The 11,705-nt window shown below is 28.4% G+C and overlaps 2 protein-coding genes across 6 annotated transcripts in view; both read left to right on the top strand.

The window, feature by feature from the left end:
* The window catches only part of LOC108757067 (viral IAP-associated factor homolog), a 5,843-nt gene extending 3,575 nt beyond the window's left edge, over window positions 1-2,268 (top strand). Inside the window, exons 1-5 of one of the 2 annotated variants that reach the window (XM_018501373.1) lie at window positions 774-974; window positions 1,218-1,359; window positions 1,451-1,679; window positions 1,759-1,967; window positions 2,045-2,253. In XM_018501373.1, coding sequence (XP_018356875.1) covers window positions 972-974; window positions 1,218-1,359; window positions 1,451-1,679; window positions 1,759-1,967; window positions 2,045-2,178 — 717 coding nt within the window. In that variant the 5' untranslated portion in view covers window positions 774-971 and the 3' untranslated portion in view covers window positions 2,179-2,253. Of the gene's footprint in view, window positions 1-773; window positions 975-1,217; window positions 1,360-1,450; window positions 1,680-1,758; window positions 1,968-2,044 lie in introns of those variants that run through there. The other variant, XM_018501374.1, reaches the window with a different exon arrangement.
* A 1,650-nt stretch (window positions 2,269-3,918) lies between these two features.
* LOC108756991 (putative histone-lysine N-methyltransferase 1) lies at window positions 3,919-7,792 on the top strand. 4 transcript variants are annotated; one of them, XM_018501213.1, is made up of 5 exons: window positions 3,919-3,993; window positions 4,274-4,533; window positions 5,610-7,188; window positions 7,289-7,418; window positions 7,530-7,792. In XM_018501213.1, the coding sequence occupies exons 3-5, from the start codon at window positions 5,613-5,615 to the stop codon at window positions 7,684-7,686; spliced, it is 1,863 nt and encodes a 620-aa protein (XP_018356715.1). In that variant the 5' UTR covers window positions 3,919-3,993; window positions 4,274-4,533; window positions 5,610-5,612; the 3' UTR covers window positions 7,687-7,792. The 4 variants fall into 4 exon arrangements, with proteins under 4 accessions (XP_018356715.1, XP_018356716.1, XP_018356717.1 ...); XM_018501214.1 differs by lacking the exon at window positions 3,919-3,993 and having other exon boundaries at window positions 4,184-4,533; window positions 5,607-7,188; XM_018501215.1 differs by lacking the exon at window positions 3,919-3,993 and having other exon boundaries at window positions 4,184-4,500.
* Window positions 7,793-11,705: the final 3,913 nt, after the last annotated feature.

Consider the following 11,705-nt stretch of genomic DNA (forward strand, 5'->3'; position numbering starts at 1 on the left):
AAATATTAATCATGAATGCTTTAAATTTCGTCATATCCACAACTTTGAATCTATTTTTAAAGATAATGATTATAGTATTTAATGGAATAAATGAATAAAATTAACTTGTTAATATGGTTATCTTGTTAATACTATAAATTGAATTTAATCCAATATTAAGAATTATGGTTGAAATCATTATCCAAGAGAATGATCTAATATGTATGCATGATGAGTTAAATTGAAAAAACTTAAGTGCATAAACTATTATATTTAATACTTGTATTGGTTTGAAATTTAATTTATATATATTTAAAATTATATATGTAATTATAATTAATGTAATTAATTATATACTGTAATTATTATGATTACTTGAACATGACAGATTATGTTTACAAATACTTTAAGATATTATCATTTTACATAGCAAAATTTAATATATTAATTTTTACAATTGTATCAGATAAATGTAATAAAACTTTATAACATATTTTTGTCATTTCTATATATTCTGTTTTTCTTGTGCGGTGTTTTTAGCGGTGTTTTAGTTATGTATTAAATTGATAAAAAATATCGAAATTATATTTATATAACACTAATAAAATCATAAATAATTATTACGATTAGTAGTTATTAAATAACTAGTTATTAGTAGATAGTGTATTGCGCAAGTTAGTCTTATATAGAAATCATCACTTTTTTTTTATAGATATTTAACATATATTTCTCATATATTGTAGTATACAAGTTCTACGTGAAAAACACAGCAATAATAGTCTGATGCATGCGTGTGCGTCAGGCATAAGTGGCGTGTACCATGTAGCAGCATGTAGTCGATCAGTTGAGAATAGAGCTGTCGCTATCAGTTTCTCTTTCGTTGCAATAATTGTATATATTTAAAAGGTTAAAGGTTTTTTTTTTAAAGAATACCAAAAGTACAATTAGTTTCCAGTAAATAAAATAGAAGTGTTTGATATCAGTCTCTCAAAATGGTGAGTATTAATAAAAATTGGAGCATTTTGGAGGCTAAGAGGTTAGGCGGAGGTTAATTATAATAAACGAACACGTGATTCCTTATATGGTAGCATGACTTTAGGTAGAAAAAAATATATATATACATATTCATTTAAATAATGTTTTCTAATATATTATTTCGTAATATAAAGAAGAGAATTTTTTTAGTTATTTTTGCGTTTTATATTATCCAAGCAGATAGCTTTTCAAGTTAATTTCAGCAAGATCCAAATGAAGACACCGAATGGAATGATATCCTTAGGAGGAAAGGTATCATACCTGAGAAGGAAAAGGAAAAGGAAGTTACTGAGGATCAAATAGTAAATCTGTTGGAGAGTACAATAGATGAGAAAACAGGACGTGGTAATTATGTGTTTTTTAATATTCAATTATTAAATTGCATTTTAGTGTTTATCGATGTGTTATCGTCGGCTCACAAATTCAATTTTTACAGATTGTAACAATTTAGAAGAAAAGACTTTGGATGAGTTAGATGAGCTGGAAGACGAAGAGGATGAACGAGTTCTAGAGGAATATCGACGAAAGAGAATAGCAGAAATGAAGGAGTTAGCTAACAAGTGTAAATATGGAGAGGTGCGAGAAATATCTGCAGAAGATTATGTTAAGCAAGTTAACAATGCTGGTGAAGACGTTTGGGTTGTTTTATATCTTTACAAATCTGGGTATGATAAAGCAAAGCAGAACAAATCTTCATAGTGAATACAATCATGAAACTTACTCATAATATAAATATATTTTCAGCATTCCTCTCTGTACTCTAATCAATCAGCATCTTGCCAGTCTAGCAAGAAAGTTTCCTGCCACTAAATTTTTGAAAAGTATCTCTACCACTTGCATCCCAAACTGGCCCGACAGTAATCTTCCTACAATATTCGTTTATCACGATGGAAATATGGTGAAACAAATTATTGGGCCGCTCGAATTTCGTGGCATGAACCTGTCTGAAGCAGGTAATACTTGCTTGATTGCAAAGTGTCACAAAGAAAATGTACAAGGAAATAATTGTGCTGTTTACTTTGTTATATAGAATTAGAATGGATGTTGGGGCAGACAGAAGCAATACCAACGAAGATCAAGGAGGATCCTCGACCCAAGATTAATGATGTTTTATTTTCAAGTTTGAAAAACGGAAACAATCTTGATGATGGTAACGATTGGTAATTTTACTTATCTGAAGTCATTAAGAGATTGATGCATAATAAGTATTATCAAATTAATGTTTTTCATTTTATTTATTTTATCATGTCTATAAACTCGTATTTATAAAAGTATATATAAAAGTACTATTTTCAAAACTGCTATACGTTCATTTTAATAAAATATTTTATTACAATATTATCTCACTTTACATTTATGCTGTTTATCCTATAAACTGTATATATATATATAAGAAATCTGTTCAATAATTTAAATAGAAATTATGCTATTGGAAAAATATAAATAAAGGATTTATTACAATCGATTAGAATCAGCAAGCTTTTAAAATTGTATTTGAAATTTATATAATGTTACATATGTATATATTCACTTTTAACGTTACATATATGAAAACAATTTATTCTCTTAATTTTAAAAATAATAAAGAATTATTTTTAAATCTTTGTGAATAAATTTAAAATTGTCGAAATTATATATTTATATACATATAAATTCTTTGTTTTGCAAATTGACAAAATTTAATTAATATTTAGGGATTGATATAATTAAACTCTTTTTTTGCTTACATATTGTTACAGTAATAAGATTCCAATTTGAACTCCAAGGATTCATTTGATCCATATAGCGCATTGATTCTTGAATCGAAGAAAAACATTACATTAAATTGCTCGTTAATTTTTCACCAAAATTGTCGGAAGGAAGCAACGAATATTTTTAAAGTCGTTTTTAGACGTTCTATAGATTTCAGAGTAAAATGCTATTTACAACTTAGAGTGCGATCCCATTTGCATTTGTCAATTTTTTTTCTTCTGATTGAACAACGAAGTATTTTGCAGCGAGTGGATTGCATCCTCATTCCTCAATATGCCTCAATGTACATTGTGCATTTTGTAATTGCATGCATTCAATTTTACGTAAGATGCATCATTTTATCCTTGTTCTTCACCGAATAAACAAGGATAAAATAATACATCATGCAATCATGCGTGAAACACGCTCTTGTACGTGCACGTGTGCATGTGACGTGCGCCAACGTGAACATTCCGAGTCTCGGAGTTCAGATGTTTTTTCGTTTATCGTGCGTCGTGCGATTTGCTTCGCGCAGTTTATACGACGCGGCCGGCGACCAAACGAGTGAAACGGGACGCATACTTCGAATCCGAATTCATAAGTTACGTGACGACGACGGCAATCTTATCTGAAATGTCTTGAATTCTGATCGCGAATTAGATATATGTAGATCGTCGTCGGCCGTCGCGAAGCGCGAAAGTAAGACAGATATGAGAACCTCCGTCCAAATGAGTAACACTTGAGACGGTAAGAAATGTCCATCACCAAATTTCACGTGCATGGAAGCAAATAGAAGCAAATAAAATAGAAACACTTATCTCGAAATCTCAAAACATTCGGTTTAGAATTTTGGGAACCATGTATTTACGTACGATACAAATACGTAGATATGGATCGAGTGCTTTCCAGCAATAGAGAACACTTACACTGCGACACAGTAATAGCTGAAACGTTGTTCAGCTATTTTATGTCACTGTGAGAGTGAAGAAAAAGGTGTTGTACAGCAATAGGACCGAACACGTTCGAACGTAATCTTGAAATCTCTTATCGGAGTGTCACTCATAGAAAAATAAATGACAATGAAAAATAAAATATATAATTGCTTTCGAGACGACGAGATGTGTCGACTTGCGTTATAGTTAGAATCGTAAGTCTATTCCTTTTCCGTCCAGGATTGAACTTCTCACATGATTAATCTTTCTCTCGAATTCTCTCCAACGTGAAAAGAAAAAGAAGAAAAATAAAGCTGTAAGTATCATTTAGAATTAATCCTGAGGTATGGAAAAAAACCAATTTGGAGTTTTCACTGTTTTCGGGGCTTTTATACACCTATATACATATATTTTTTTTTTATGCGCGGCGCCTTTGCCAGTACTGCCGTCTGAACGTAGCAACGTAGCGAACGTTTAAAAAAAAAGGCTGCGGAGCTACGGGCGACTTTGTTTACATTCGCGGGCGCCCATAGGATATCTTTTTTCATGCGATTACCGCTCCCTCAAGGACTTCTCAGGTTACGGTTTTTGTTTAGTGGCTGAGAGAGCGGCTTTTGTGTGTCACCATTGAGTCTCATTGTCAGTCGTGCGCGAACGAAAGACGGGCTTGAACTCCGTGTCACTCGCGGTTACGACGAATTTTTCATTACCGGCGAATTGCCCTGGGAGTGAGACAGGAAGAACAAAGCCAGTGCTGTGACAGTGCTTTTGACGCTCACCGTCCCCTCCCTCCTCTTGCTCTATTATCGGATCTCCGACAAAAGTTATTAATTGATGATTTTCGATTTCTTGGAAGGTATGCGGTATGCATGCAGAATTTTTTTTTTTTTTTTAGTGTATTCCGAATTAAATCGGTGCTTATTGTTCAGTTACAGTGCTTTTTGTGATTCACTCGAAGTTCTAAAAATAGTGACGATCTTGCCCTCTTGATTCTTTGATTTATTAGTGTTGTATTAATAATATGCATATAATATGCTTGACTGTTACGTGAGAATATTTATTACGATTTTAGATAAGCTAGGCGTTAGGAGATTGTATTTATAATAATTCTTCGAAACGCTAATAAAATTTTGAAACATTTTATTGTTTTAATTCAACAATAATTAAACAATAGATAATAGATCTTTTTTATCGAGGATATGTCTCGAGTTTTATAATAAAGTTTTAAATTATCAGATTTTTTTCATAAGCATTGAGAAACTAAAACCTGATTTTTTTGCGAAGGTAATCTTTGATTTTATTTTTGCGTTATTCCTCTTAAAATTAGAATAAAAATGTAATCAGGTATGTTTTAACTATATTCCTTTATAATTTTTGTTATAAATAAAATAAAATAAAAAATTGGGGAAGAGAGACTTTAACTTTATAGTTAAAATTAATTTGTGTATTAATTTGATGGCTCAATAAAATGTCAAAATATGTAAAACTTAAAATATTAATTTTTTGAAATAAATACAATTTACAAATAATTATTATTTTATAAATAATTTTTAATAACTATATATAAAATGATTGTTTACATCCTTTAAATGATCTTTATGTGAACGCACCATTATTTACAAATAAATAATATGATATTAAATAAATTTGTAATATACTCGATCTTTATTATGATTTTAAATAATCTAGGGATTAAGAAATTGTATTTAATTACATAGCAAAGTTCTTCGAAATGTTGAAATCATAAAGCATTTTATCGTAAATAGATTATAGTAAAAATCATAAATGTAACAGTTGACCATGGACAAATATTTCAGTATACTATTTTATTTTTCATATTTGATATCTTATATATTAGAATAGGCAAATATTTATTAAATATTCTATCAATTATTTTGTTTACCGGCTAAAAGTTCGTATATGTCGCAGCAGAGTATGCAGGCACAGAATTGTAATAATACCAGGAAAAAGATGAATATTGAAGTAGGTTTATCATCTATGAAGTCCTTCAAAACCATTTTTATGAAAGATGCAAATATCTCTGAGGAGAAAACTATCGCAAACCAAGCTTCATTGCATAATGTGCAGCTTCTACGGAATTTACCAAATATTTTAAGAAGCAATAACACAAAAACCTCTAGAAATCATAAAATATTGAACAAAACTGATACAAGTATCTCCGGTGCAGAAGACGGAAATTCTTCTTGGGAATTAAATACATCATCTAGCGTTGATTTAGATATGGAAGTCAATTATAATAAAATCACTTTATCAAAATCGCATCATCAAAGAAAGCAAGTGCACAATCCATTGGACGTTCAATACGATATTCCTGATTGCAACAATAACAAAAATAAAAATCTACTGCAAGAAGTTAGTCAGTTAAACACTTTAAATATATCACCAAGTTGCCAAAAAAATACACCAACGAAGAAAAAAAACGCAGAGTATAACAACAAGCAGAAGAAAAGTTTGTTCAATAAAAACTTGAAAAAAAAAACAACTCATAAATCTAGCAGGAAAACACAAGTGTCACGTAAAAAGCCAGTCACTTTAGCTACTATTCCAGATATGAATATGAAGAACGCTATGCAAGATGTTAATAATTTTTTGAAGAATGATATACTTCCTCAACAACTTTCCATTTACAATTCTAATTTTTCAAATATAAATGTAAATGATTTAAATAATGTTGCAACAGACCTGGTCGAGCCATCTAATATTTTCTACTGTAACAATGAGATTTACAAATTCGACAAAGAATGTGATATAAATCTCAATGATGTTATTTCTTGTAAACCGACAGAGATCAACACAACGCAGTCTAAAACTATCCAAAAAGATATTACAAGTTATGAGTTTCCAATAACAGAGAATAATTTGCAACGAAAGACGATAGATAGCTACATTGGCTCTAATTTCTTATGTGGATCCAAAATATTGTATTCTTGTTCTTGTGCAAATTGTATGTCACATGACAAAGATATTATATTTTATGAAGATCCAGTATCAACTTCTTCGAGCAGTGACGACATGGAAGCAGAGCTTTTCACATGTGATTTGCATACAAACATTTATGACTTTTATATTAATAATTACTTTCATATATTTGGTAATCTAATGGACTTTGAAAAGAATTTTTATGAAGAGTTTGACGAGAACATTTCAACGAAAGAAAATGCATGTAGTACAACAGAAGTAATTGAAAACAGTACAAACATGTCATCCATAAACCAAAATGAATCACAAAATTTACAGCCTTCCCATATTGATAGAAAAGATATTTGTGTAGAATCATATCCTGCAGCATTTGTCACATATCCTAATGAAATAACAATGGAAAATTCAAGAACTTTTGATGAAATAGATATCCCTAATTATTTAAATTTGGACAGTTTTTCGATGAAAGAAAATAAAATGATTTCTCAAGATGAAATATTGATTCAAAACGCTGTCTCATCGAATGCACCTGTTTCCAATTCTACATATCAGATACCAGAAAACAACAGAGGTAGATATAAAAGATAAAAAAAAATAATTATAATAAATTATTACTTCAAGTTTTTATTATCTGAATTACTTATTTAATAAATATCTGTATTTTATTTTAGATTTATATGTTATGCAGTGTGCTCAATGTGGAAAATTATTCAGTAAAAAGCATCAGTTATGGAAACATTTTAGTCACTGTTATTTTTACAAGGAAAATTTTCCTTGTCATATCTGCAATAAAATGTACAGGTAAGAATATAGAGATAAAGCTTCTTGCTTGCTGTTTGATAGATTAAATACGTTATAAATACGTGTTGAATGTATGATTTATGTACAGATATTATTTTAACACATTTACAGACATAAATCGTCATTAGTTCAGCATTTACGGTTAGTGCATAATGTATCACATGGTCTCCACGAAAAGTTGGAGAAAAACTATATTTGTAAAAAATGTTCAAAATCATATGTCAGATTTCGCGCTTTTCAAAGGCATATGCTTCTTCATGACGATTAGTAAGTCTGATTGAACGTCATTGATAGTTGGTTTCTAACAAGATGTCCTAGAACTGAGATTGCTACTAAGAAATTGCGAAAAATCGTATATGACGTGAACATCACAGAAGTACAACATAGTAACTATTTGTTCGATGTATGATTTGACAAGTGACGTCAGATTTTACAAATAATTTTATATTTTGATAAGTACTTAATACTTGATTTTTTATGTTTTTTTTTTGTTATTATTTTTGTTGTCAATTCTTTAAAAATGTTCCTCTTTGTTTAGATTTTCTTATTAATGTTTTCTATTAGAGCTCCTTTTTTTAGTTTGTGGTGTACTACAGCGAGCCTCTCATTACTACTGTATTTCCAGTGTATCACAGATTTTTCTCTCACTCTCACTTTAAATTACGTAAATGATAACATTTTCATCATACAGTTAATTTTAATGAAGTATTCATTTAGAAATAAAAGAAGATATTTAATATTAAAAAGAAATATGAAGAAATATAGGTAGAGATAAAAATTTAAATTTTCGTAATTAACTTAAAATTTTTCAAGGAATGAAAAATATGAATGGAAACACAGTAGTAATAAACAATATTATAATTAATAAATAAATTGAAAACTTTTATTTATATCTATTTTTATACAGAAGACTCTAAAGCATATAAGTTGAGTATAACATTTTATTAATATTTGACTAATATTTTGTTCCTTTGTATCTATTCTTTTTACTTCCTGAAATATATTGCCAAAGTCTGTCTTACTATAACTGCATTCTTTCGTTTTAAGGATGAGAAAAAATCATAAACTCAGAATTTGGCATATATGTATGTTTAGTAACTAATTTCATTTAACATATATAAAAAATATATATAAAAAAATATATATTATATTTTTTATATATTCTAACGATACATCCAAAGTTTGGTATTTATATGTGTATTCATTTTAGTAGTATATTGCTATGCCAAACATGTTATTTAGGCAATAAATGTCTATTATTGTGATAAATTTGTGCCTGAAGAATTAACGCAATATATTAATTATTAACGCAAATAATTATAAGACCAAATTGTAAATGGTTTTCTATATGGTATTTTATATGATAAAAATTGATAAGGAAAATTGTTATTATCAAATAAAAAGGAAGAAAAATACGTCACAAATCCTTAACATGTAATTTTCTTTGTACATACGAAAAACATTTTACAAAGAAATAAAAGATATTTGGCTGTTTTAGGATACGTACATTTGTCCTTTGATAAGACACGAATCGCAAACACAGGTATACGAGAATCTTTCATATAATCGTATTTGATGACATTATCATTCCAAAATAGTGAATACATTGAATTTACTGCATGCGTGAAATATGATTATTCTATAGTTGAATGTGTGACAGAATATCTCAAATGGATGCGTCTTCTAAAGAAAAGGGATAGAATCGTATATTATTGCAGAACAAATTATTAATTATTAGTTTAAGCGAAGTCGCGGAATTACATATTTATAACAGACATTAACATATGTCTTACAAAATGTTGTTCACTTTATTAATGAATTTACTAGTAAAATTTTATTCGTAAAATATTACTTAAATTTAAATGTATATTATTTTATATGTGAAATTCAAATAGTAATTGAGTCTTGCAAATTCTTTAAGAGTTAAAATGTAAAGTCGAAATAAAACTTAAAATTTATTAATAAGAAAATAATTTTTAATTTAAAATAATTGATAAGAAATTTATTTCAAGTTTATTTATCGTCTAATTAATTACACTTATCGTTTAGCACTTTCTTGCATAAAACTTAAAAAATAGAACTTGGATTTTTTGAAATGTCTAGTAAATTAGTTATCTATATAATTGCAGCAATATTCCATTATTTATAATTAAAAATGTTGTGATATATCATAAAAATTTTTTATAACATATTTGTATTAACAATGTTTACAAAAAATTTTTTATTTACAAAAACTGACATTCAAGAGCAGAATTTCATTTAATGGAAAATTAAAAGTATTAAAAAAATTTTGTCTACTTAAATTTTTTCTGTTGAGTACAATAATTTGCATTTTTTAACAAATAGGAATATTATTGTGCGATGTCCACAAAAATCTTAAAATATTATGGTAAGTACAACATAAGTGTTCTATGTTTTTTTTTTATTTCAATAATATTTTTGAGTATAAATGCGATTGTAAATTTCATATTGTTTTGAAACTAAAATATGAGCCTTTCTCAACAAAATCACGGTATTGAATGGTTACTATTGTTATATTTGAGTTTTCGAATTTGACAAGTTTATATTGTAACAAATTTAAATACGCCACGATTAATATCTTCATGTTGGGCCACTTTCAGAAGTTTCATCCGATTATCGTTTTACTCTTGTTCACCTAATGTTAAATGAGGATAAAGTGATACCTGGATGCACTCGAGTGAAATTTTTGAGTGCAGCTATTAACTGTGACGTCATACAACCATCGTCAGAAGCGCGCAACATGGCGTCGCCGCGTCGCCGCGTTGCCTCGTCGCCTCGTATCCTCGTATCCTCTTCTTCTAATGTCTTATAAGTAACAGGTAAATACAATTTTGTATTTCGAAAAAATATGTTATTTGAGTGAAGCAGTCTTAAAAGTATGTACGATTAAACGATAAGGGAATATGAGAAGCTCGTAATAATTTGAAAGAGTCTGAATTCTAAGATGCTCGTAATAATTTAGGAGTTCCGTTTCACGCGTGATACGCATAATGTAGCATTTTTATTCTTGTTCTTCGAATTGTGTTGCATTCGAGAATGTACATCGAATGCTTCCAAGTATCCTTTTATCTTTGTTATTCACTGGGTGTTAAACAAGATAAATTGATATCTGGAGGCACTCGTGTGTACTCTCGAATGCAGTCTTAAAGAAGGATTAAGTGATACATCACGTGAAACGGAACTTTATTAGGTTTCGAGTTTTGCGAAATAGTTCCTCTGTTTTGTCGGCCTTCTACGGTAAAATTGTGAAAAAAAATACGGTAAAATTGTAAACGCTACATATAAAAATACACGAAAAGAACGGTTTTGTTGAAATATCAAAAAATTTAGTTGGATACAGATCTGAAAATAATTTTGTTTGAATCTCATCAAAAGTCGCGTTTCGATTATATTTACTGAAAATTACAGCATTAAGTTAAGGTAAATTTCCACGATAAGACATGTATCTAGTGATATACATATCTAGCTAAATTTATAACTTCAGCAGAATCGTTGTCCTTCCATGTACTTGTAAACAATTCATCTTTTATATATTCGTTACAAATTCATTATATTCCGAATTTCTTTCGCCGCGTTACGCAGAGAAGAGGGTGGATACGTATAAAAAATACATTGCTTTATTTATTTCGGTTCAGATAAACTTGTGACAGGACTCTCTTTGGTCTTAAGATGTAAGGAAATAGTTTTTTCACCAAAACGACAATTGTTTAATTGTAACAATTTCAGTTTGTTTGTGTTTTTAATATGTATTAATTGACATATCTCTCCTAGTTTCATATAAATATTCTAACTAGTATAATGATATATATTATTTTCATATATATTATTTTAGTATATTCTAATATAAAAACATATATGCATATATGATATGTATAGTGTTTAATTGATAAATATTGAGATACTTGAATGAATACGTATTTAGTTTATTATATTTCCAATAGGAAATATGATATAGAAACATTGATTACTTAATAAGCCACAGTTCGGCGTAAAAGATTATTATTAATATATTATAATTAATATCATTATATTATAGTAATTTAATAATCCTACCATAATTATAATATTGATGATTTAATAGATATAATATAATAGAGTTTCTCTCTTGAAAAAAATATTTAATAATTCCTCTAAATTTTATACTTATCTTATTTTAATACATTGAAATTTTATTTTATTTTTTAACGTAACTATTATTATGTAAAATAGTAAATGCCATTACTGAAATAAATAGTAAAGTATTTCTATTGGTATTAATAAATTATA

This window comes from Trachymyrmex septentrionalis, unplaced genomic scaffold (assembly GCF_001594115.1).
Source record: "Trachymyrmex septentrionalis isolate Tsep2-gDNA-1 unplaced genomic scaffold, Tsep1.0 scaffold131, whole genome shotgun sequence".
Lineage (NCBI taxonomy): Eukaryota > Metazoa > Arthropoda > Insecta > Hymenoptera > Formicidae > Trachymyrmex > Trachymyrmex septentrionalis.

Excerpts from the sequence above, each read along its gene's own strand:
- LOC108756991 (XM_018501211.1), top strand. The coding sequence starts at position 5,598 with ATGTCGCAGCAGAGTATGCAGGCACAGAATTGTAATAATACCAGGAAA. Across the intron at positions 7,189-7,288 it reads GATACCAGAAAACAACAGAG|ATTTATATGTTATGCAGTGT; the intron begins GTAGATATAAAA and ends ATTTTATTTTAG. Across the intron at positions 7,419-7,529 it reads ATCTGCAATAAAATGTACAG|ACATAAATCGTCATTAGTTC; the intron begins GTAAGAATATAG and ends ACACATTTACAG.